The sequence below is a fragment of the Sus scrofa genome, chromosome 14, assembly GCF_054392235.1.
Source record: "Sus scrofa isolate SSC_HxYL_T2T_F1_AM1 chromosome 14, Sscrofa_HxYL_maternal_Yorkshire_Landrace_v2.0, whole genome shotgun sequence".
Lineage (NCBI taxonomy): Eukaryota > Metazoa > Chordata > Mammalia > Artiodactyla > Suidae > Sus > Sus scrofa.
In genome coordinates, this window is record NC_139396.1 from 62,890,074 (window position 1) to 62,916,247 (window position 26,174).

At 49.2% G+C, this 26,174-nt stretch overlaps 2 protein-coding genes across 3 annotated transcripts in view; both read right to left on the reverse strand.

Annotated features, from left to right (window-relative positions):
* The window catches only part of MYO1H (myosin IH), a 148,899-nt gene extending 144,333 nt beyond the window's left edge, over window positions 1-4,566 (reverse strand). Inside the window, exon 1 of the mRNA XM_084995553.1 lies at window positions 1,477-4,566. The gene's annotated coding sequence lies outside the window, so the exon portion shown is untranslated. The remainder of the gene's footprint in view (window positions 1-1,476) is intronic.
* A 2,161-nt stretch (window positions 4,567-6,727) lies between these two features.
* The window catches only part of ACACB (acetyl-CoA carboxylase beta), a 125,016-nt gene continuing 105,569 nt past the window's right edge, over window positions 6,728-26,174 (reverse strand). The window contains exons 42-54 of one of the 2 annotated variants that reach the window (XM_084992871.1): window positions 25,672-25,792; window positions 25,115-25,225; window positions 23,727-23,870; window positions 22,659-22,779; window positions 20,705-20,801; window positions 18,247-18,343; window positions 16,987-17,122; window positions 15,546-15,723; window positions 11,971-12,083; window positions 10,031-10,185; window positions 9,176-9,346; window positions 8,926-9,062; window positions 6,728-8,277 (exon numbers count right to left, since the gene is read on the reverse strand). In XM_084992871.1, coding sequence (XP_084848997.1) covers window positions 8,151-8,277; window positions 8,926-9,062; window positions 9,176-9,346; window positions 10,031-10,185; window positions 11,971-12,083; window positions 15,546-15,723; window positions 16,987-17,122; window positions 18,247-18,343; window positions 20,705-20,801; window positions 22,659-22,779; window positions 23,727-23,870; window positions 25,115-25,225; window positions 25,672-25,792 — 1,708 coding nt within the window. In that variant the 3' untranslated portion in view covers window positions 6,728-8,150. 2 annotated transcript variants of the gene reach the window in all.

Here is a 26,174-nt window from a genome sequence, read left to right on the forward strand (position 1 = left end):
AGGCCTGGCCAGTGAGAGCATCACAACTCCTGAGTACCACTGCCAATTGGTTGGGGAGCATGTGACTCAGGCCATGGTGGTCACAGCCAATAAGCATCACCTGAGGGCTTTGCAGAAGCACTGAGCAACAGGGGTGCCCTTCTAGGAGGGGCTAAGCTGGGAGAATAGAGCCTGGGAGGCCGGGTCACCTCATGGAGGGGACTGGAGAGCCCTTTCTTTTCATTTTTTTTAAAGGGCCATATCTGTGGCATATGGAAGTTCCTGGGCTTGGAGCTGCAGCCACAGCCACAGCAATGCCAGATCCAAGCCATATCTGCAGTCTACCTAATGGCCAGATCTTTAACCCACTGAGTGAGGCCAGGGATTGAACCTATATCCTCATGGATACTAGTCAGGTTCTTAACTCACTGAGCCACAACATGAATTCCATTTCTGGGGGGGAGGACGGAGACCCCTTTCTTAAGTCTGACATCCATTCCTTACCACAGGCAAGTGGGGCCAGGTATGCAAGAGTCAAGGCAAAAATGCCAAGGTCACAGGGTCCCGGACTCTGGGCAAGAGCCCCAGTCAGTCACAGCCAGAGTGCCGCCCCCCCCCCCGGCCCCGTGCAGGGAACACTGATGGGAAGAAAGCATGGAGGACAGACCAGAAGAATGAGACCCCTTATGAGGGTCTCTCTGAAGTTGGCCCATTCACAGGAGAAACTTCCTCACTGCCACCCTGTGAGCACGTGCTGCCTGCATCGTGGGTGTAAACACACACCCTGCATCATCTCCCTGAAACAGCACAACCACCCTTCCAGCAAGTGGCATGCTCCCATTTCCCAGATGGGAAAACCAAGGCTCAGATCGTGATCAGCTTTTGTCCCCCTCCATGAGACATCACGTGCCATCTAACAACAAAAAGAGCAACACTGCCAGCTAATGCGTATAGCGGGCTTGCGCCACGCTGCAAGCACCATGGCATAAATTATCTTATTTTTTCCTCCTACTCTCCATGATGTAAAGCTGTCCTCGCCTGTGGCAAGCAGACTGATGGCTCCCAAAGGTGACCCTATCCCAATCCCTAGCACCTGTGACTTTGTTACATGGCAAGGGAATTAAAGTCGTTAAACCACTACCCTTAAAATAGGGAGAGGGTCCTGGATTATCCAGGTGGGCTCAATATAATCACAGCCTCCTCAGACGTAAAAGAGGGAAGTCAGTGTTAGCTCTGAAGATGGAATGAAGCTTATGAAAGCCGGAAAAGGCAAGAAAGCAGATTCTCCTTAGAGCTTCTAGAAGGACCACAGTCCTGCCAGCATCCTGATTTTAGCCCAGCGAGACCCATTTTGGACGTCTGACCTGCAGAACTGTACGAAAAAACATCCATGCTGTTTTAAAGCCATTAAGTGTTTGCTAATTGTTACAGCAGCCATAGAAAACAAACACATCCCTGTCTTAAAGAAGAGAAAACTTAAAGGGCAGAGAGGCTTACCTGTGACGAGCAAGGGATAGAGACGGGATTCCAACGACGTTCTGCTTTGCCATCAATGGTCGTCTCAGAGTGCTCAGCGGATGCTATCTGCTTGCTGGTTTAAAAAGGAGCTCTCTTGTGACACAGTGGGTTAAGGATCCAGCATTGTCACTGCAGGGATTCAGTTGCTGCTGTGGTGCAGGTTCCATCCCTGGCCCGGGAACATGCCACGGGTGCAGCCAAGAAAATAAATAAAGAAGATGAAAATAAAAAGGAGCAAAAGCTCTGAGGTTCCGCAGCTGGGATTTAACCCGGGTCTGCGGATCTCCTAGCACCATGCTGCCTGGTGTAGAGTTTGCTCCTGAAGGGCCACTGGTGGAGGTTTAGGAACAAAGAAAAGATTGAGTCAGGTGGTGCCTCTGGATGATACCGGTTGTTCCAAAGCTGTTCCTCCTCTGGATACGGACGCTGAGACTTGACTCTCCAGAGTCACAGCCCTGAGTCCAGGGGTAGCAAGATAAAGACCAAACTCACAGCTGAAACACGGGAAACTTCACTGGCGGAAGGAAGGGAGGCTGGGCCACCAGGACAGGTCAGCTGAGTGGGCGGCGCAAGTGGGAGGCAGAGGAATTGGGAATTTAAAGGTTCGCTGGTGGGGTCTGACATCCCATCCACAATGTGTGAGGGATGCAAGTAAAAAGGTTTAATGTCTTTTGAGTTAAAAATGACTTTGGGCTCCACACAACAGCATGACTTCTATAGGAAAAAAATTACACAGAAAGCAAATGCACAGAATACACCCACTAATGAGGATGTGAAAACAGAACCCTTGTGCACTGATGGTGGGGAATGCCAAAATGGCGCAGCCCAAAGGAAATACTGAATGTCCCTCAAAACCTTAAAACACAGAATTGTCATGTGATGCGGCAATGGCCCCTCTGGGCATCCGCCCAAACGAAAGAAGTGAGAGCAGGGACTCGAACAGATACTTGACATCCATGTTCAGAGCAGCACTGTTCACAGTAGGCAAAATGTAGAAGCAACTCAAGCGTCCATCAGTGGATGATGGATCCACAAAATGCAGTTGGAGTTCCCATCGTGGCTCAGCGGAAACGAATCTGACTAGGAACCATGAGGTTGCAGGTTCGATCCCTGCCCTTGCTCAGTGGGTTAAGGATCCGGCATTGCTGTGGGCTCTGGTGTAAGTCACAGACGTGACTCGGATCCCACATTGCTGTGGCTCTGGTGTAGGCTGGGGGCTACAGTTCCGATTCGACCCCTAGCCTGGGTACCTCTATATGCCATGGGTGTGGCCCTAAAAAGCAAAAAAAAAAAAAAAAAAAAAAAAATGCAGTCTATTCACCCAATGGAATATGACTAAGCCACAAAAAGGAAGGAAATTCTGACCCCTGCTACAACACAGATGAACCTTGAGGATATAATACTAAGTGAAATAAGCCATCACAAAAAGACAAATGCTGTATGATTCCACTTACATGAGAGCCCTAGAAGAGCCAAACCCACAGAGACAGAATGCAGGCATGAGTTGCCAGGGGCTGAGGATGGGGGACTGGGGAGTTAGTGTTTAAGGGGACAGAGTTTCAGTTTGAGGTGATGCAAGTGAGGATGGATAGAGATGGTTGTTGTACAATAATGGGAATGTACTCAGTCCATTCTGAACTCTATCCTCCAAAATGGTTAAAATGGCAAATTGGATGTTGGGTATATTTTACTAAAATAAAAAATAAAATATATTTCTTCTAGTGTCTTGGCCTGTTTCCTGCACATGACGCCACTTGGAGATATGCCACCTGTGGCAGGGTAGTAGCATGGGACACAGAACATCACTAGAATTGGGCTCTTACCTCACCTTCCAGAATGGGACCATCTCTCTACCAGTATGCTGCTCTCCAAAATCCATCCTCAACTCACCAGCCAAAGGGATCTAGGAATCCCCAGGTATACATTTCACTTACAGATCCATGTTTCACATATATTGCACAAAAAGGGGAGCACAGGGGCTATGGAACCACAGAGGAAGAACTCCCAACCTACCAGAGAGGGTGAGGGGAAGAACTACCAACCTACCATCCCGGAGAGTCAGGGATGTCTGCCCAGAGATGGCACCATTTGAGTTGGGTTTTGAGGGTTGAATAGGAGTCATCCCAGCAATGGCCAGGGAGGAAGAGTGTTCCTGGTAGGAGAAACAGTCTGTGCTCACCTGTAGATGACAGTTCAGTGTGATGACAGACTCAATAAGAGGGAGGGAGGAGCTGGGACTGGCATACGTGGTGGGAAATTTGCCCCAGGGGCACCTGGAGTAGCAAAGGGGCATCTTGGAAAGAGGATGCTTTACAGATGGTAGACTATTGGCAGAGAGCCTTGGTGGGGCTTGGCCTATCAGCTGCATGAGCAATACCCAGAAGAGGCTGAGTTTGCCCACACTGCTTGGGCCAGTGGGAGCCATAGGGAGGCAGCCTTTCCTGAACATGGGGTTCATCCAGGGATCCTTTTTTGTGGTCTGTGTGGGTGATCCTAAATCCCTTCTCTATTGTGTTCCTATTACAGTGACCTTGAAGTGTGGACCTATCTCTGAAGGACACAAGACACAAAAAATACAACAGACCCTAAGCATTTGTGGGTTGATGCTGCTTTAACTAGTCATGACCCTTAAGGTCCTCTTACAATTAACCACTTGGAATTTCTACCTGTTGGGGACCCCAGATGTTAGCTCCCAAGGGTAGGAGTGCTTGCTTACGGCTGTGCCCGACAAAGTGTGGGGCACATAGTACGTGCTCAGTAAATAGCTGATATAAAAAATACTTGACTGGGGTAATGGGCATGGTGAGGCTGGAGGTGCCCTCACTAGCCACACAGCTTGATGCTTCATCTCAACACAGCTCTGCTATTCTCCATGTACCCTTGACCATAGAAAAACTCAGGAAGGACTAAGAGAAAAAAGCTGATTTGGAGTGCTGATTTTTTTTGCCTTTTTTTGGGGGGGGCACACCCACGGCATGTGGAAATTCCCAGGCCAGGGGTCAAATCAGAGCTGCAGCTGTTGGCATATAGCCCAGCCACAGCAATGCCAGATCCAAGCTGCATCTGTGACCTACACTGCAGCTCGCAGCAATGCTGGATCCTGAACCCACCGAGCGAGGCCAGAGATCCAACCTGTATCCACATCCTCACGGATATTAGTCAGATTCGTTACCTGCTGAGCCACACTGGGAACTCCAAAATCACCTGGTTTGGAAATGCAAAACCCCAGAACAGTGCATGAAGGTCTGCAATGTATTCTGAAATGTGTCGAAATGAGATGGATAGACAGAGAAAGGGATGGCTAGATGGACAGACGGGCGGGAAAGCAAGTACAATCAGGAAAACAATGGGAGCATCAAATGGTGAGTGACTGACTGGGTGTTCGCCGTAAGAATTCAACTTTCTGGGATTTGGAAGATTTTCATAATAAAATGCCAGGAAAAATGGCCCTGGAATAAAAGGCCAATTTTTGGAGCCAAGGAAGGGAATTAAGTGAGGAGGCCAAAGAAAGGGGCAGAAGAAGTTGGGATGAATCAGGGGTGGGGAGGGGGGAAGGGGGTGCAAGTTTGGCAGGACCTCACGTTGCATGATGCCGACAAGCCTGACGTTCGTGCAAGGACATGGTGTTCATCTGAGTGGTTTGCGGGGGCTCCTGAATCTGCCAGTCCAGGGAGGCAGAGATTTTAGTGGAAGGAGAGAGGGCAGCTTGCTCCAGAGTGAGGACTGGCACAGATACTCAAGGTTCTTAATGAGGATCTAAATGGTGACATTGACAGAACAGCTAGGGAAGAATGGAGACTGTTTTTTCTGCTTTTCTTTCATTTTTCTTTTTTACGGCCCACCTGCGGCACATGGAAGTTCCAAGGCCATGGGTTGAACTGGAGCTGTAGCTGCAGCCTACATATGGATCCAAGCCGCATCTGCAACCTATGCTGCAGCTTGTGGCAATGCTGGACCCTTAAGCCACTGAGAGAGGCCAGGGACTGAACCCGCATCCTCACAGAGACAACGTCGGGTCCTTAACTGGCTGAGCCACAGTTTTCACATTTCATACTGTAAACCCTCAAAAAGGATTTATGGGAATGCATAAATCATGGTAGGGAGTTTCTGTTGTGGCTCAATGGGTTAAGAATCCAATTAGTATCCTTGAGTATGCAAGGTTGATCCCTGACCTCACCCAGTGGGTTAAGGATCCGGTGTTGCCATGAGCTGTGGCACAGGTTACAGATGCAGCTCGGATCTTGCGTTGCTGTGTCTGTGGTGTAGGCTGGCAGTCGCAGTTCAGATTCAACTCCTAGCCTGGGAACTTCCATATGCTCTGGGTGTGGCCCTAAAAAGACAAAAACCAAAAACTAAGCCAAAATAAAACAAAAAATCATAAAAAAAAACCCCACAGTGGGACTGGGTCTGGGTCAGCCTGGCCCCACCTCTTACCAGCTGCACGACCTCGGACAAGTCTGTTCACCTCTGAGCCAGGGTTTATAAAACTGAGGCTAGAATTTCAGCATCCGGAGTTCCCGTCGTAGCACAGCGGAAATGAATTCAACTAGGAACCATGAGGTTGCGGGTTCAATCCCTGGCCTCGCTCACTGGGTTAAGGATCCGGCATTGCCGTGAGCTGTGGTGTAGGTCACAGATGTGGCTTGGACCTGGTGTTGCTGTGGCTGTGGTGTAGGCCAGCAGCTACAGTTCTGATTAGACCCCTAGCCTGGGAACCTCCATATGCCACGGGTGCGGCCCTATAAAGAAAAAAAAAAAAAGGCAAAGAATTGCAGCATCCACCTCAAAGGCTCATAGGATTGCACAGGATGAGGTCAGGGCACTACAGGTTGCCCTTAGCCATCACCCTGAGCATTCAGTTTGGATCCGGGCTGCGTACCCAGGCCTCCATCCACACGCAGTGGTCTGACTCTTTCTTCTTTCCCTGCGGGTGGCTGTGCTCAGTCTCTTGAGGGAGAAGCATGGATGACGTTAGGGAAGGTCTGTTCACATGAACTCAGCATTGCCAGCCAGCAGACAGCAGCTTGTGCCCATGTTTGAAATGAAGCTGCAAAGACAATGTGGTCCACTGGGGGACTTTAGGATGGAAACGTACATCAGGGCTTCATCCCCCTGAGGTGGGGGCTTGCACGGGGTCTCAGTGGCTGCAGGAGGATGGCAAGCACTGGGGAATCACACAGAGAAGTGGCCTGCCTTTTCTGGTCCAGACAAAAAGCCAAGGCCAAAGACCTTCCTTCAAAAAACAATTTATTCTACACATTCCCTGGATAGCAGCTATCATTGGTTTATCGTGCCTCCCAAATCAGTGGGACCTCCCACACACAGAAAGCATTCAGTTCCCAAAGGGGGAGGGATTCCTTTCCACCCCCACCAGCCTCAGGATGGGATGATGGCTAATTTCTCTTTTTCCCACCCCTCATGGGCCCCACATCATCTTCACTGGCCAGGCTTGTTATTGGCTGATGGCCTCAGACATCCTACCAGTATCTCAGCTTAAAGCGGCTCCCTTGGGGCAACCTTGCTGGCTTCCAGGGTGGCCAGGTGTAATGGCTGGTATACTCAGACAATGTGGGCATCACGGCAGCACAGGCACCCAGGGGCAGATGGATGGGGCCAGGAGGATTGCAGATCCTGATGCTGCCATGTGGCCCTGAAAGCTGGGTGCTGGCGGACACGTCACCAAGCCCCCTTTGAGTGAATCACCATTGTCCTTGTGGTCCAGTCCTCGGGAACCAATAGCTCTGCCCCTTGGGGCCAGATCCCATTGCAGACATCAAGAGGTGAAAGAGCAAGGGTGACTTGGCGGGGCTCTTCAAGGCAGGTGACGGCAGTCACAATGCTGACACTGGTGAGCAAGCTGGGCTGTGAGTTTGGAGGAGGCTTCCCCTCTGTTCTCTGGCCTCCCAGCCCAGGCAGGAGGGCACACGCCAGGGGAGGGCTCATCCTCTTCTTCTCGGAAGGCAGAGGCAGGCAGAGGCTGTGAACCACGTAAAAGCAGTCCCCCAATGCCCCGATCCTAGGACTGCACAATTCTCTGCTGAGAGAGTGAAGACTGGACTGCTAATGGGACATTCCTAGGGGTTCACTAAGGGCCACGTTGGGGACAAAACACCATTTTACACTCTCAATAAAAAAAAAAATCATTCATACACTTTCCTGAGTGATTCATGAAGATCCAAATAAGCATCATCAGAAAAATCATTTTTTCTCTTATCTTGTCTCTATTTCTTTCCTTGTTAGTTTGCTGAAATCTACAAGACGCTTAAGTCAAGAGCTGGTCTCAGAGTAAAAAAAAATGAGATTCTATGATCTGATACAAAATGAGCCTGAAAGAACATCTGGATCCCGCACGGCAGGCACCAGAAAGTGGATGGAAACTGGAGTGTTTGGGTTCAATTGGATTCAGCGATGTAGCAAAAATGTCTTAAGAGATAAAACAAAAACCCAACCATGGAGAGGAGGCGATTTCTGTTTGGAAGCGGGCGCTCCTGAGCCTTTTATTGAAACGAGCGAGAGTTGGGGGTTTGCAGCCTTGCAGCAATGGCCATGGATTTGAAAAAGCAAACCCTGAGGACTTGGGGAGAGCCTGCTGTCAGCAGATCAGTGTGGTTTCTCTTGCCTGTGGTCTTGCGAGTGACCTGGCAGGACCAAGGTCAGGTGGAGGCCGGGCCGTCCATGGTGGACAAGAGGTGAATGACCTGGGCACGCTCGGCTGGGCTGATAAACTGGCTTACATATATCAGGGAGTCTGTGGCCACGTCGGGGTTATCTTGAACCAGGCTGCAGGGGTGGAGAGAGAAGGGCAAGATCATTCCTGCCACTGAGTTCAGTGGGCCCGACGGCAGCCCCAATCCCTGTGTAGGGCCACCCCCGTGCCACTCTGCGCTCCTGACCCGCTTCCCGCTGTGCTCTCACCATGGGGACAACAGTCCCGTGGGGCGAGAGGGAATGAGAACAACCGCAAGCGACAACAGTGGCCCTCCTGGTCATAATCTGTGTCACCTGAGACAGGCCACTTCCCCTAAACCTCAGCTTCATCCCCCGAACGGGTCCCAGGGGCTCTGCTACCTACCCACTGGGATCACAGGGGCAAACCTTCTAGAAGGTGGATACAGAGTGGGAGCTAGCAGCCTAAGATGTAGGAGTTGGGAATGTGGCTTCGCTAACCAAACACCCTCTAGCTGTGACTTGGACCAGTCCCCAATAGAGTCCAAAAAAATATTTAAGTCATAGCACACCCTCCTTAGAGTGTCCCTAGCACTCTGTGCCCAGAAACGACGTGCCCAGGGGAGCTACGGCCTCTTTGCTGGGGGGCTGGGTTGAGGAGTGCTGGACTGGAGTGGCCGCTCTGGGCTCAGGTGGCTAGAGACAATTCTGGTTCCAATCGTCGCAGACAAGTCCGGGGGGGCGGGGGGGGCAGCCACTCACCCTCGGATGGTCTTGAGGGCGGAGTCTCGCTTCAAGTATTTGATATTCTCGCGGATGGTGGAGCGCAGTCCCTCCCCCACCTGCCAGTGCTTCTCCAGCCACTGCACCACCGTCTGGTTGTTGTCCCACAGGTAGGCCTGGGGAGGGGACAGAGGCTGCGGCTGGGAGGGACCCCCACTGCCGGGCGGGCGGGCTCACCCTTGGCTCCCCTCGGCTCCTGCCTGCCGGCCCATCTCTGCCCCAGGCCCACCTTGACAGCCCCCTCCGTCTCCACAAACCAGCGGCGCAGCATGGACTGGACATGCACGTGGCTGAGATCGCTGCAGGCCTGCAGGATCTCCTGCTTAACCTGGTCCTCCAGCAGCAGGCGGCGTAGGCGCCAGTACAGGAAGGTGCGGGTGGTCTTCCAATCCAGGATATCCTGCAGACAAGCCCCAGGCCTGAGACCCCGGAAAGGATGGAGGGAGACTCTGGAAGTTGCCCCGGGGTGGGGCCCTGAGCTGGGCAAGGCTCTGCAGCTATTCCCATTTTATAGTCCAGGAAGCTGAGGCTCAGGGAGGCAGCAGAGGCAGGGGGCAGCCAGGTCTCTAGGCTGCCTCTCCTGGGTACAAAGCTGGTGCCCACATCCATCTCCAGACACAGAACCGAGGCTTACCAGAGGCATGGAGGGCTTAGGCTAAGGAGGAAGGAGCATGGGCCACAGGGGTAGTACCTGACGATGAGAGGTCCTCTTGGGGACAGAGCAATAGGGCAGGGTTGTGATGGGCAGTGGTGGGTGAATGCAGGGTGGAAACAATGGTTCACAAGTCTGGGCCCCAGCAGTTATAAACACACACAGAGCTGAGACTGGCAGCCCTCAAACCTGGCTGCCTATTGGAATCTCTTGGAGATTTGAAAAAAAATACCTACGGCCTACCTCCCATCCCTGGAAATTCTGATTTAAGTGGTCCAGGGAGACACCTGGGCACTAGGATGTTTTTAAAGCTCCCCAGGTGACTCTAACATGTGGCATTAGACACATCCCAAAGACCTGAGCCCAGATATCCTGTGTGTGTTGACTGCAGGATGGGCCATTCACACCGACCCCATGGTGGCAGGCTCTTACACAGATGGCGCCCTTCTCCAGCATCCTGCCGGGCTTGTCGTGGAGGTCCGCGAAATGCACTGCCACCTGGTGGTACATGGGCAGCAGCAGGTCCTCCCGGGCCTTCAGCTGGCCTTCCAGCTCCTTTCGGTCCTTGTTGGAGAGCTCTGACGATCCTGAGGGCAGGAGTGCAAACCACCGCTTGCAAAGACAGGCCTGAGAGTGCCCCCACATCAAGTCGCTCATGCAGTCTCAGAAATGCACCCAGAATTGCAAGACAGCATTTGACATTCGACTTTAAATGTGTCTTTTACATCAACTACACTTCAATAAACTAAAAAATGAAAAAAAAAAAAAAAGCTTCCCCTTTTATTTGACCCATTGTGCTACAGGAGACTATCAGTCACATTTTTTTTTTTTTTTTTTTTTAGGCCCACACCTGCCAGGGATCAAATCTGAGCTGCAGCTGCCGGCCTTCGCCACAGCCACAGCAACACCAGATCCTAGCCACATCTACAACCTATGCCTCAACTTGCGGCAATGCCAGATACTTAACCTGCTAAGTGAGGCCAGGGATTGAACCCACTTCCTCATGGATACTAGTCAGGTTCTTAACCCACTGAGCCACAATAGGAACTCCTCAGTTACCATTTTTAGTATACAGATTGTAAAATCTAATAAGGGAATATTATAAACAGGTCTGTTCCAATTCAATAATTTAGATGAAACAGACAAATTTCTTTAAATACACAAACTATGAAAGCTTACCCAAGAGGAAACAAATTAAACTGAACAGTCCTATATATAATAAAGAAGCTGAATTTCTAGTTAGAAAAAATTACTTTTAGTTAGAAACTCCCTATCACAGATTTAAAGAAATAATGCCAATTCAAACTCAGAAAATAGGGGGAAACACTCCCCAACTCGCTCGGTGATATCAGCAATACCCTGATACCAAACCAAAGAAATTCTATACCCATCATCACCATCAATCTTGTAAGCTGTACCATTATAAAGACATTGCCACCTAACATGGACTTGTAAAGAGAATTATACCCAAAGTTACAAGTGAAACCAAGCTATCATTCAAACAAAATTGATGACATAGGTTCGATGGAAAATTCTAAAGGGGTATTTTGCTACCAAAATTCTGATGTTCGTTACTGGCCTGAAATACTTCAATTGTTATATCTTTTGTGTGCTGAGAAATACATTCGCTAAGGCATTGTGTATTTTTTTTAATATTTTTTATTTTTATTTTTGTCTTTTTAGGGCTGCAACCCGTGGCATATGGAGGTTCCCAGGGTAGAGGTCAAATTGGAGCTGTAGTGCTGGCCTATGCCACAGCCACAGCAATGCCAGATCCAAGCCACATCTGCATCCTTTACCACAGCTCACGGCCATGCCAGATCCTTAACCCACTGAGCGAGGCCAGGGATTGAACCTGATCCCCATGGATACTAATCAGATTCGTTTCCCCTGAGCCATGATAGGAACTCCATGTGTTTATTTTTAAATGTTAAAGAGGTTGATATGCTATATATGAACATTTAAAATATCTCACAATGGCACAGCGGAAAGGAATCTGACCAGGAACCACGAGGTTGTGGGTTTGATCCCTGGCCTCGCTCAGTGGGTTAGGGATCCAGCGTTGCCATGAGCTGTGGTGTAGGTCGCAGATGTGGCTCAGATCTGGCGTTGCTCAGATCTGGCACAGGTCGGAGGCTACAGCTCCGATTGGACCCCTAGCCTGGGAACCTCCATATGCCACAGGTACAGCCCTAAAAGGACAAAGGACAAAAAAATAAACTAAACTAGACTAAAATAAAATATCTCACAATGTCTGTGGCTACACTTTGATTGGTCTTCACTTTATTTCTGACATACTAGAAACCGCCAGCAATGGAGTGGGCTGTGACTCAGTTGACCTCTAAGGGGTGATGCATTTCAGACCCACTCACCTAGCTGTTCCACGAGCTTCTTGTAAATTGGGTCAATTCTTCTCATGGTCTTTACCAGATCTTTCTTCCGGAATTTAATCTCCACTGTTCCCTCGGGCTCCAGAATACTTGCCCTGAAAAAAGCAATAGCGGAGGGTGGAGAATGGTGTATGAGGTACAGTCAGGGCATATGGAGATGGAGGCAAGACAGCCAGGAAATCTCGAGGCGGTTCTCTACTCTTTCATTGACTCACTGTGTGACCTTGGACAGGTTACTTCCCCTCTCTGGTCATCTGATTCTATAGCCATACAATGAGAGACTGAACCAACTTTTAATGAAAAAAAATTTTTTTCAGCTTTAATGAGGTTTAACTGACAAATAAAATTGTAAGTTTTTTGTTTGTTTGTTTGTTTGTTTTTAGGGCCACACCTGTGGCATATGGAAGTTCCCCAGGCCAAGGGTCGAATCAGAGCTGAAGCTGCCAGCTTACACCACAGCCACAGCAACACCAGATCTGAGCCACATCTGTGACCTACACCACAGCTCATGGCAACGCCAGGTCCTTAACCCATTGAATGGGGCCAGGGATCCAACCCTCATCTTCATGCATACGAGTCAGGTTCATTACCACTGAGCCACAACAGAAACTCCTAAAATTATAAGATATTTAAAGTATACAGCATGTTTTTTTTCCTCTTAAGAGCCACACTGCGACATAGGGAAGTTCCCAGGCTAGGGATTAAACCAGAGCTACAGCTGCCAGCCTACACCACAGCCACAGCAACATGGGATCTGATCTACATCTTCAACCTCCAACGACGCTTGCGGCAACGTCAGATTCTTAACCTACTGAGTGAGGCCAGGGATCGAACCTGCATCCTCATGGATCTTAGTTGGGTTTGTAACCTGCTGAGCCACAATGGGAATTTCCATTGTAGTGATTTTTAAAATACAATTTTTAAAGGTTCCTTTCCATTTACCGTTATTACAAAATATTGGTTATATTCCCTGTGTCATACCATACATCCTTGAGCTTCCTACACATAATAGTTTATGCCTTCCACCCTCCAGCCCAGACTGCCTCTTCCCTGTCTCCCCACTGGTAACCACAAGTTTGTCCTCTATATCTGAGTGTCTGCTTCTTTTTTGTATATTCACCAGTGTGTTGTATTTTTTTAGATTCCACATATACTGAACCAACTTTAAATTTTCTGAACTCTGGACAGCCCATTCAGTTCCAAGAGGATCTGACTCCCTCTAGAACAGCATAACCCTCCAGTTCCTCAGCCACAGTCCTTTCTGACTTTCCTGATCTCTGCTCTCCCAGAGCCAGGGTACTGTTTCTCATCTCCTTTCAGCAAGCAAAGGCACAAGGAGGAGTCCAAGGTATGAGCGGCCCTCTCATTTCCAACCCTCTCACCCCTCAGTCTCTCCCTATCTCCTTTTCTTTTGACAGCTTAGAAGCCCTGAAGAATACTGTATGTAGTTCTGAGCTTCCTGGTGGCCAGACTGAAAAGTTAATGACTCCACTCAAGGCTGCTTCTTGTCCTGAGTCTTCCTGGAGGGCTGACCTCAGCAGCCCCCCCATGAGGGTCTAGGGGCACTGAAGGCAGGACAAGTTTGGCTCATCTGCACCATATCACAAGGCCTACCTAACATAGCACCTGAGACAGAGTAGGTCCTCAATAAATATTCATCAAATTAATGAGTGAATAAGGAAGTAGACACAGGAAGAAGGTGACTATCTGTACTGTGGGCAGAACTACTCTTGAGGCCTTTCCATCCTGCCCAGCATGTAGCACAGTCTTCATTTTGAAGACACTCAAAAACCGAGTTGTAGTATTACTGCCATTATCCTTTCTGTAAGAGATCCTGGGATGAATTCCTACTTAAAAAAAACAAACAAAACAAAACAAAAACAAAAACAGAAAACAAGCAAAAAAACCTATTTACAATGGCCAAGACGTGGGAACAAATGTCCATTTATCAAAAAGTCCATTGACAGATGAATGGATAAAGAAGATGTGGTACATATATGCAATGGGATATTAATCAGCCACAAAAAGAATGAAATTATGCCACGTGCAGCAACAGGGATGGACTTAGAGATTTAATACTAAGTGAAGCAAGTCAGATAAAGACAAATAACCATATGATATCACTTATATGTGGGATCTAAAATATGACACAAGTGAATTTATCTATAAAACCGAAGCAGACTCACAGACGCAGAGGACAGACTTGTGGTTGCCAGGGGGGATGGGGCGGGGAAGGGATGAATTGGGAGTTTGTAATTAGCAGATACAAACTATTATATATAGATTGGATAAACAACAAGGTCTCACTGTATAGCACATGGAACTATATTCAGTATCCTCTGATAAACCATAATGTAAAAGAAGATAAAAAAGAATATGAAAAAGAACATAGGAATTCCCGTCAGGGCTCAGCGGAAACAAACCCAACTAGTATCCATGAGGCTGCAGGTTCGATCCCTGGTCTCACTCAGTGGGTTAAGGATCCAGCATTGCCATGAGCTGTGGTGTAGGTCACAGACACTGCTCAGATCTGGTATTGCTGTGGCTGTGGTGTAGGCTGGCAGCTGCAGCTCCAATTTGATACCTAGCCAGGGAATTCCATATGCCACAGGTATGGGCCTAAAAAGAAAAAAAAAAAAAGACTATATATATATATATATATATATATATATATATATATATACTTGAATCACTTTGCTGTACAACTAAAACTAACACAATATTGTAAATCGACTATATTTCGATAAAATAATTTTTTTTTTTTGCTTTTTAGGACCACACCCATGGCATATGAAGGTTCCCAGACTAGGGGTCCAACCGGAGCTGTAACTGCTGGCCTACGCTACAGCTATAGCAATGCAGAATCTGAGCCACGTCTGCGACCTACACCACAGCTCATGGCAACACCAGATGATCCTTAACCCACTGAGTGAGGCCAGGGATCGAACCTGCAACCTCATGGTTCCTAGTTGGATTCGTTTCCGCTATACTACGGTGGAAACTCCCAATAAAATAAAATTTTTTAAAAAGTGTCAAGAAGGTTTCTCTGCCCTGAAGAACCAGTGCCCTCTCAACTGAGTATTCATCCAGTCATTTGTTTGGCCCATATTTCCCAAGCATCCACTAGGAGTCAGACACTGGACGAGGCCCTGGATTATAAAACTGAACAAAACACAGCCTATCCAGGATAGCTTAGAGAGAAACTCAGTCTAGTAAGACTGGTCATATTTCCCTTTTTCATCCTGGCTGCCAGGAAGCTCAGGTGCTTTTGGTCTTCCCTTAGTTGATTATAAACCTCCTCAGGAAGCAAGTGAGTGTAAGTTATGAAAGAACAACAATTCCTTCCCCACTTCTGGGCTTTAGCCACTAATGCTACTGAGAAAATCCAACTGCACCCCAGATGTTAGTTTCAGATTCGTAAAACTGAGAGCTCTCTATCCCTTTGGAAGCTCAGAACAGCCCTGCCATCCCCAGCCAGTGGCTCAAAGATGATGGGGCTTCAGGACTGGGAGTGAGAACAAGGAAAGGCTAAGCCAGGTTGGGGATGGCACACCCACCTGCTCTCTTTGTCTGCATATATTTCTATGCACAGCGGGTTGATGCTGGTGTCCATGACTGCCCAGGAGCCTCCCCGGAGCTCTCCGTAGGGTGGGATGTAGATCAGGATGGGCTGTTTGTACTGCCGGAAGCCATCCACGATGTAGGCTCCAAACTTCAGCACCTGGTCGTACATGTCTGAAAAGCAAGTCGGCCAACAACCAGTGAGATGACTTCAGGTCCCAGCCCCTGTCCACATGCAAGGCCTGCAGCCTTTACTGTCCTGGGGGCTCTGGGAGAGTGTGGTCAGGTGGGAGGCTGCACGGCGCCATGGAAAGACTTCCACTGGGCTGGGAGGCAGGCCCCCCTTAGGCACAGATCACTCCCTAAGTGCCTATGTGACCTTGGACAGGTCCCTCTCCCTGCCTGGGTCTCAGCATTCCCACCTATAAAGGGAGGCAGAGGGCGATCTCTAAGATTCCATCCAGCTCTGACTTGAGAAGCTCCCATGCATCCCACCATTTCTGCACACAGAACCCTCCCCAACAATAACACAGTCCCTACCCTCCTGCCCACAGGCAGAGGGTCCTTATTTTCCCCCAAGACACATCCCTCCAGGTACGGGGCACCCTGCATGGTAACAACAGACTAATAATAAAACCCACGATAATCACACTGAGGGTGAACATCACGTGTCAATGATAGGCTCAATGCATCCTCACCTTGGCCCTGAGGTTGGTCCTATTTTTTTTTTTTTTTTGTCTTCTTAGGGCTACACCTGCAGCATGGAAGCTCCCAGGCTAGGGGTCAGATCGGAGCTACAGCTGCCGGCCTAAACCACAGCCACAGCAACACCAGATCCAAGCCACTTCTGTGACCTACAGCACAGCTCATAGCCATGCTTGATCCTTAACTCACTAAGTGAGGCCAGGGATCAAACCCGAGTCCTCATAGATACTAGTCTTGTTCATTACCGCTGAGTCATGGCGGTTGGTCCTATTCTTACCCCCCGCACAGAGGAGGGAAAGCGAGGCTCAGAGCAGTCACCAGCCAGCAAGGATTCAGAGCAGGTCTGCCCGCCCCTAGTTCAGCTCTTTTTGCGAAACCCCAGCGACAGCCATTGTAACTTGAAATGCACTTGGTGGCTTAAAAAGCACTTGCATGACTGTCAGGTCACTGAGGCTCCAGGGAGCCCCCTGAGGAGGGCAGGTAGGGAGGTGACTGCCCAGGTCACTTGGCAGCTTCCCAGGGCTGCCTCTTCCTACCCTGCCACTCCTGGTGTGACCTCAGGCCAGTCATACCAGGAACCCTCAGCTTCACATCTGTAAAATGGGTAGTGTTACCTGAACAGCTCCTGTCTTCAGGGTTGCGGGTGGGACTCAGCTAAGATGATGATGGGACCATTCAGAGAAAAAACAGATTGCTACCCCAGGGGAGCTGTCCTGGGTGCTGACAGCTTACCTTTCATGCCCCCGGAGAACCCCCTCCAGTTGGCAAAGATTATCAGGGGCAACTTTTCCCGGCTGAAATCCCTGATGGCCTGGGCCGTCTTGTAGGCTGAGTCTGGAAACCACACCTGGCCCGCCTGCTGGATTATCTGGAACACAGAGCAGCCTGGATCAGATGCCTCTGTGGAAGGGCAGCCCCGGGACATAGGACGGCTGTTCACATTGCACCCTGGCGGGCAGGCAGTGTGCTCTGCATTGGCATCAATACCAGAGTCAGGGCTCACAGGGAGGGCCCAGCTTGACCCTCATGCAGCAGCCCAGGGAGCTTCCTGTTGCCTGTTGACAGGTGCCAAGCCAGTAGAGGCCACACTGAGTGGGGTCCTAGGCCCCGCCGCCTGACTTCTGATCTCTTCCCAGGATGCGCTGTGGCCCACCCTAGAAAGAGTGACAGTGATGGGGGAGGGCAGGGGATCCCCAAGGACCTCTCGTCCTCTGAGGAAGAAGGAAGATGGTTCAGAACATTATGCATCTGGCAGAGAGAGTGGAGAAACAGGCACTGAACCAAAGATTCCTCTGAGTCTCTGAGCTAGACAGACATGCGACCACCAGGACCCACTCTTGTCAGCTGAGCTGGTTACAACGGCGGCCCCAGCAAAACCACAATGAGGCATCACCTCACATCTGCCAGAAGGGCCATCATCAAAAAGTCTACAAATAACAAGTGTTGGGGAGAATGTGGAAAAAAAAGGAGCCCTCCTACGCTGTTGGAAGGAATGCAAATTGGTACAGCCCCTAGGGAAGGGTATGGAGGTTTCTCAAAAAACTGAAAAGAGAACTACCAGATGACCCCGCAATTCCACTCCTAGGTATACATACGAATGAAACAAAAACACTAATTTGAAAAGATACATGCAGTACAATATTCATAGGAGCACCATTTATGACTGCCAAGATAAGGAAGTAACCCAAGTGTCCATCAACAGACAATGGATAAAGAAAACGTGGTACCTATATACAATGGAGTGTTACTCAGCCATAAAAAAGGATAAAATTGTGCCATTTGCAGCAATGTGGATGGACCTGGAGAATATTACACTTGCTGAAATAAGTCAGACAGAGAAAGACAAATGCAGTATATCACTCATTGTGGAATCGAAACAATAATACAAATGAATGTATATGAAAAAGAGAAAAATATAATATGGTGGGTCAATTATACTTCAATTAGAAAAGAACCCACGAAAACAGCAGCCCCAGCTCCCTGGCTCCTAACCTTGGCCTCAGAATCCAAGTTGGCAGGGTCTGCAGGCACAGCCAGCTCCACTGTCCGAGTCTCCACAGCGATCACTCCGACGGGGATCCCCCCTAGCCTGCAAGGTGGGGTACAGGTGAGCGGGCACCCCAGACACATTCAGGGTCAGGTGGGCCCACCCAGCCCTGGCTGATATGCTATAGGTGCTCTGGGCATATGGGCACTGCTGGCTGGGAGGCAGGCTTACAGAGAAGTGTACCGTTTTCAGTCGGGGAGGTTATTCTACTGGAAAGCAAAGCAGCAGCCCCAAAGCAGAAAAAAGCTTCACAGCTGGAGGGCTGGAAAGGTTTCCGGGGTGCCCTCATTCAGGAGACAGCTGCCATGGTTCCAGCAAGGGTCAGGCCAGTGCAGGGACGGGAGTGGTGCCATCCACTAGAACTTCTGGTGCCAATGGTCACATTCTCGCTTGTCTGGAGTGGCAGCTGTGAGCTGCACGTGGCCACCGAGCACTTCGAATGTGGCAGGGACAGCTGAGGGAACTGAAGGTGCATCATGCTTTCTCACTGTCATTCATTGGAATTCGAGTTGGCCCATGTGGCCAGCAGCTACCACCTTGGACGGTGAGGGTCTGGACACCACGTCCCATCCGGCAGGGCTAGAGGGAGGCTGAGCCTGGGGGAACTCCCGCCAAGGGGGTTCCACGGCATCAGGAACCATCACCACTTTCCCTCAGTTGCCCTGGTCCTTGCGCATCCCTGAATGTCTCTCATTTACACTTCTGACAGTTGTATGAGGCAGGTTTGGGGAGAACAGTCTTCCAATAAAGAGCCTCCCCGTGGAAGGAGGAGTAGATTTCATCTCAGGTTTAAAAAGTAAAACATGGAGAAGCAACTAAGTGCCAATACTGGGCTTAGTATTTTAATACTGAGTCACTGCAGGGAGAGAAATAATAACGACAATAATGACAGTAATGGCAGCTGCTACCACTTGCGCAGCATTTATGATATTTGGTGCCTAACATATGTTATCACTTCTTTTTTTTTTCTTTTTAGGACCACACCTGCGCCATATGGATGTTGTCAGGCTAGGGGTCGAATCAGAGCTAGAGCTTCAAGCCTCCACAACACTGTAGCCATGTGAGATCCAAGTTGCATCTGTGACCAATGCCACAGCTCACAGCAAAGGCAGATCCTTAACCCACTGAACAAGGCCAGGGATTGAACCTGTAACCTCATGACATATGGAGGTTCCCAGGCTAGGGCTCTAATCAGAGCTACAGCTGCTGGCCTTCACCATAGCCACAGCAATGCTGGATCCGAGCCGTGTGTGCAACCGATACCATAGCTCGTGGTAACACCGGATCCTTAACCCACTGAGCGAGGCCAGGGATTGAACCTGTAACCTCATGGTTACTAGTCAGGTTCATTAACCACTGAGCCATGACAGGAACTCCGATATGCCGGGCTCTTGACCGACTGAGTCACAAGGGAAAATCCTATGTTACTACTCCTCATCATTAGAACCATTCTTTGGAGGGGTAGAATTATTAACCACATTTTACAGATGAGGATGTAAAGGCTCTGAGAGGGTGAGTGTCAGAGCTGGGCTTGACCCCAGGTTCAACCACAGAACCTGGACCTGCAGCAACCACATCGTGCCAGGAACCTGAGTAGTAAATTATGATGGGCTCCACAGAAGGAGGAGCTTTGGTGTAGCTGGAGCAATCCAGAAGGATGAGGGGTAGGCTGCTGAGGAGTGAGCAGGTCAGCTTTGAAAATATTCAGGCATTTAAGCCTTCCACTGGCTATGATATACAACAGGGGTTCCTGCCCATGGCCCCCACGACATGGAATTCACTGACAGTCTGACAGTTTCTGGAGAGAGTATCAGGGCCACCTTCTGATTCCCAAAAGAGTCCATGGCCTCCCTGGCTAGGAAGTCCTGGCCCAGGGACAAGGGTCCTGGCTACCAGCATGAAGTTGGCTGAGATGTCTTCTTTTTTTTTTTTTTTTTGGTTCTTTTCTAGGGCCACACCCACAGCATATGGAGGTTCCCAGGCTAGAGGTCTAATCAGAGCTGTAGCTGCCAGCTTACACCACAGCCACAGCAACGCAGGATCCGAGCTGCGTCTGCAACCTATGCCACAGCTCACGGCAATGCCAGATCCTTAACGCACTGAGCGAGGCCAGGGATTGAACCCGCAACCTCATGGTTCCTAGTTGGATTTGTTAACCACTGAGCCATGACGGGAACTCCTGAGATGTCTTCTAAGGCCACAAGCAAATCCAGACTTTATGAAGCAGTTCATCATCCAGAAAACTACCCCCCACTATTGGCTTTTCTTGCAGAAAATCCTGGGGCCAGGAAGAAAGTGTCCCTAGGGGCCATGTGGGAGGAAAGAACCCCTGGCCTGGTGTCTGGGAGTCCCAGGGCCCCAGGGAGGTCAGATGTGCGATGCCTGCCCCAGCCTCAGGGTTACCTGGCTCGTCCTGTCACCACGGTCTGGGCCCAGGGCGCCATGATTTCCTTGAAACTGCCTTGGTCGAAGAATCCACTCTGCCAGGATCCCTTTAGAGCTGTGTGCAGAAAGGCAGAAGCCCAAACAGACTCACAGACAGAGGAACAGACTTGTGGTTGCCAAGGGGGAGGGGAGGATTCAAGGTTTGGGATTAGCAGATGCAAACTATTATACACAGACTGGATGAACCACAAGGTCCTACTGTAGCACAGGGAACTAGATTCTGTGATAATATCCTGTGACTGGAAAAGAATATGGAAAATATATAGAGATATGTAACTGCATGACTTTGCTGTACAGCAGAAATTAACACAACATTGTAAATCAACTACAGTTCAATAAAATTTTTTAAATTATGTAAATTACTGGCCAAAAAAATAGAAAAACAGAAACCCACATGGAGGGGCTGCGTTGATGCAGGCCCCCAGGGTCTGCCTGGAGGGGCAGACTGCCCTGTAGCCTAAGGCCAGCCTGACCTTGACAGCCCAGAAAACTACACAGATACCAATACTCCACACACCCCCACCCCCGCCACACACACATATAAAACCAGGACTGCAAAAAGAAAACACACCAAGCCAGGAATTCAGTCCATATAGAACATCCAACTCATCAATGCCCTTCCACACCAAACTCAAGGAAATCCTCATCACTGCCTCTGTCTTTTTTTCCCAAGAGGCAAAGGGAGCTGATGGACAACTTCCGGAGGCAGGATTTCAACAAGAGACCACCTGCCCCTGAAAAACTCATCCCTGACCAGGTGGCTGCAACTTCAGAACCAGTTAATTGGGAAGAAAGGCTCTAATTTCAGAGCGTGAGAGCAAGAAAGAGAGAATGAAGGATGTCAATTGCAGCCACCCCTGGAGAGGACATGGTGCCTGGAATCCACACCTCGGTGTAAATGACTGAGGAGCCCACAGCACGGGAGATCTCAGGTTGCAGGTGGGGGAGGCTGAGCACCTGGGAACAAAGCATCGCAACCCCAGGGCCTGCCTTGGGGCCAGCCTGACTAGCTAAAGAAAACCTTCAGTCCTAAGTCTGGCGGTTTGTTGATGCTTTTTTTTTTTTTTTTTAAATTAACATATAGTTGATTTTCCTAGTTCCACTCAAGCTAAAGTCAGCATTTCAGCCAGTGCTTATGGGTGAGAAAACCCAAGAGGAAATGCAGAGGGAGAAGCAGGTCAGGGGGCTTTTTTTTTTCTTTTCTTTGCTGGCAGAGTCTGGCATGATCCTGGTGGCATGTCCCCAGCCCCACGCGGCTAGAGGGGGAGGCTGCTGTCTAAAGAGGGCAACGTGTGAAATTCTAGACTTGGGATTGTGGTGAGGGGGCAGGGGCACAGCTCAGCTTTCGGGCTCAAGATATAATCAGACACCTCCGGGGCAAACCTGTCCCTTTGAGAGGGAGAGAGAGGGTGTGCGTGCGCAGGCACGTGGGTGCACACATGTGTTTGGATAGGTGTGTGCACATTTACACGTGTGTATGCAAATGCAGTTGGAGAAGAGGCCAAGCAGCTTGTCCTGGGGAAACTGGTGGCGAATTACCTTACTGAGGCTTAGCCAAAGAGAAACAAAAAGAGAGGAAGAGAGAGCATTCTACTCTTTGAAACCCTGATGTTTCAGCCCTGGAGCTTCGTGTAACCCCAGGGCAGTGTGGGGAGGGAGGCCATGACCTCCGCTACTCGTCACCTCCATCCAGCTCCAGGAATCAGAGGCTGTTTCCACCCTCTTCTTGGGTAATAGCTCGGGAAAAGCATAGAGAAAGATCTCCATTCCTCCACCCCCTGTGCACTTGAACTCAGAGAATTCCTCTGGGATATCTCACTGAGAATCAATACTTCTATTTCCACGCTCCTTTATCCCAGAGGCTGCAAAGAAACCCAAGCCCAGGTCTCTGGCAAAGCCCTTCAGTACTTACTTGGGTGAGGTCTTCCTGCAAGCAGCCACCGGGGGTCATAGGGCGATCGAGATGGTTGGAATTCAATTTCTCTGTCCACGGGGTCAGTGGGTGTGATGATCGGGACTGGGCTGTGATTGTCCTGGAAAAGAAAGCCAGGTCTCCAGTTCAGTCCTCCATGCTTGTCAGTAATACCCGTGGTCCGTTCTCTGCCCTTCCCTCCTCTGACTACGATGATGCCTGGTTGTGCAGTAGAAGACCGACTTGAACTAGCTGATCATCATAACTATGAGCAGTATCTAGTGAGGGTGCAGCCAGGACTGGGTCCGACACTTCATTTTATTTAACCATCATGATAACACCTTGGGGAGTTCCCTGTGGCTCACGGGGTTAAGAACCTGTCTACTACAGTTCCCATTGCGGAGCAGCGGAAGCGAATCCGACTAGGGACCAAGAGGTTGCGGATTTGATCCCTGGCCTCCATCAGTGGGTTAAGGACCCAGCATTGCTGTGAGCTGTGGTGTAGGCAGACAGGTGTGGCTCTGATTTGACCCCTAGCCTGGAAATCTCCATATGCCACAGGTAGGGCCAAAATAAAAATTAAAAAACCCCATAAATAAATAAAGAGCTAAAACTTAAAAAAAATAAATAAATAACACCTTGGGGTGGGTGCTATTGTCACTTCCATTTCACAGATGAGGAAACCGAATCTCAGAAAGATTAAGAAATGGCCCTTAAGTCTCACTGCTACTGAGGAGGAAGCTGGAAATCAAATCTAGCCTGATTGCAAGGTTTGAGGATTCTCTGCTACCCAGTGTTACTTCTTTTGATGAGCAGCAATGCCACCTTTCTAAAGGATTGATAGATAGCATTCTTACAGCGGCATTAAAAAAAAAAAAAAAAAAAAAAAAAAGCAAAGAATAGCTAGTATAGAGCTGGGTACCAGAGAGGAAAGGAGGGAAGAGTAAAGAAAAATTAAACCCCAGCCACATTTTCAGGGTTCCTTGCTCCCCACACCCCCATACCACTTGGCAAGTGAACTTGATAATCATCTTCCAGTCTCTAAGCTTCAGGGGGTGGACACAGCACCTTTGGCATATAGGAGAGCCACTCCAGGATAGTACAAACGCCCTCAAAGTCGTCCGGCACAGTGACATGGGACACACCATTGGAATGCATGATCTGCACGCCGCCCAGCTGGTTGTTAGATGTGTAGACCTCTCTGCCCAGGACCTGCTTTGACACAGCATGGTTAGCAAGGTCCTGCCCGGCCTGGGGGTCCTTCCACCTGTTTAGAAATCATCTCCCTCAGCCCATCTACACTGTGGGTAGGAATGTAAACTGGTATAGCCACTATGGAAAACCGTATAGAGGTTCCTCAAAAAACTAAAAATAGGAGCTCCCGTCATGGTGCAGCAGAAACGAATCCAACTAGGAACCATGAGGTTGCGGGTTCGATCCCTGGCCTCAGTGGGTTAAGGATCTGGCATTGCTGTGAGCTGTGGTGTAGGTCGCAGACATGGCTCAGATCCTGTATTGCTATGGCTGTGGCATACACTGGCAGCTGTAGCTCCCATTTGACCCCTAGCCTGGGAGCCTCCATATGCTGCAGGTGTGGCTACAAAAAGCAAATAAATAAATAAATAAATCTAAAAACAGAGTTGCCATATGATCCAGCAATCCCACTGCTAGCATATATCCAGACAAAACTGTAATTCAAAAAACTACGTGCACTCCTATGTTCACAGCAGCGCTATTCACAATAGCCAAGGCATGGAAACAACCTAGATGTCCATCAACAGGTGAATGGATAAAGAAGATGTGTTATGTGTGTGTGTATACACACGCACACGCATATACACACACACATAACGGCATATTATTCAGCCATAAAAAAGAATGAAATAATGCCATTTGCAGCAACATAGGTGGAGCTAGAGATTATCATCCTAAATAAAGTCAAAGACAAACATATGATACCACTTATATGCAGAATCTGAACTATGACACAAATGCACTTATCTACGAAACAGACACAGACTCACAGCCACAGAGAACAGACTTGGGGCTGCCAAGTGGGAGGGAAGGTGGGGGAAGGAAGGACTGGGAGTTTGGGATTAGCAGACGCAAACTATTACATAGAGAATGGATAAACAATAACATCCTACTGTGGAGCACAGGGAACTATATTCGACATCCTGTGATAATTGAATAATTAACAATTTTAATAATATTAAAAATTTTAAATTACAGTAATACAGAGAATTAGTTCTACCAGAAAAGCCTAATACTTCTTTTTTCTTTTTTTTTTGTTCATAAGAGTCCCTCGTAACTGCAAAGTGGAAAAACAGCTCTTCCATCAGTAGGGATGAAAGTGGTTTCATGGTGAGAAAAATCCCCACCGGAGACTCTGAGAATTAAAATGACTCCACCCCCGCCCCTACAGGTCCACTCCCCAGAAGCCCCTCTGAGGTCACCTTGTTGAGAGCCATGGCCCCTGTCAGGATGATGTGGGAATTCTCCACCTGGATCACTCGCTGGCCCAGCCTCACCAGGTAGGCCCCGATCCCCAGGGCTCGGCAGGTCACCTGTGGAGACAGGATCCCCCCTGCATTTCCCGGGGCCACGTGCCCCACCCCACTCAGCCCCTGAGTCAAATCAACCAACTATAAAAATATTTTTTTGAGATAACTATTAAAATTGAACCCAAATTGGGTTCGGATGACATTAGAGAATTGTTGATATTGCTGGATGTAAGAGTATTTGTGGTTATGTTAAAGAAACAGAACAAAATGAGGTGGGAGCCTTTATCTGGTAAAGAGGTACGTACAGATGGAAAGATGCAAGTGGGGAGTTTGCTTTAAAATATTCCCAAATAGAGGGGCAGAGGGGCTGGGGGCGCAGGAATGGCTGACAATGGCTGGAGCCAGGGATGGTACATAGGGCTCATTATCAATTCTCTTCACTTCTGTGACTATTTTGAAGTTTCTATAATAAACAGGTGAGACAGAAAAGAAAACAGGAGAGGACTCACCAGGCTGATGGTGACAATCTCGTCGTAATCCAGGGAGGTCTCTCCAGCAATCATGCCTGAGCCCTTCAGATTCTCCACGCCCAGGCCTTCCTCCTTCCCGATGATATCCGTGATGATGTACCTTCACGAACCCAACGCCAGTTAAAGTCTGAGCTCCAGCCCAGAAAAATACAAGAAGGACAAGTTTCCCAAGGACTCGAGGAAGGAAAAGTGAGCAAAGTGAGGGACCAAAGCGGATAAAGCAGCCAGAGGCGGGATGAAGGCTGGGGTCTAGGACCCTCACAATTGGCCCTCAGGTTTCTAGAAGGCAGAGTTCCTGTTGTGACTCAGTGGTAACGAACCCAACTAGTATCCATGAGGACTCGGGTTCAATCCCTGGCCTCGCTCAGTGGGTTAAGGATCCGGCGCTGCCGTGAGCTTTGGTGTAGGTTGCAGACATGGCTCAGATCCCAGGTTGCTGTGGCTGTGGTGTAGGCTGGTGGCTACAGCTCCAATTAGACCCC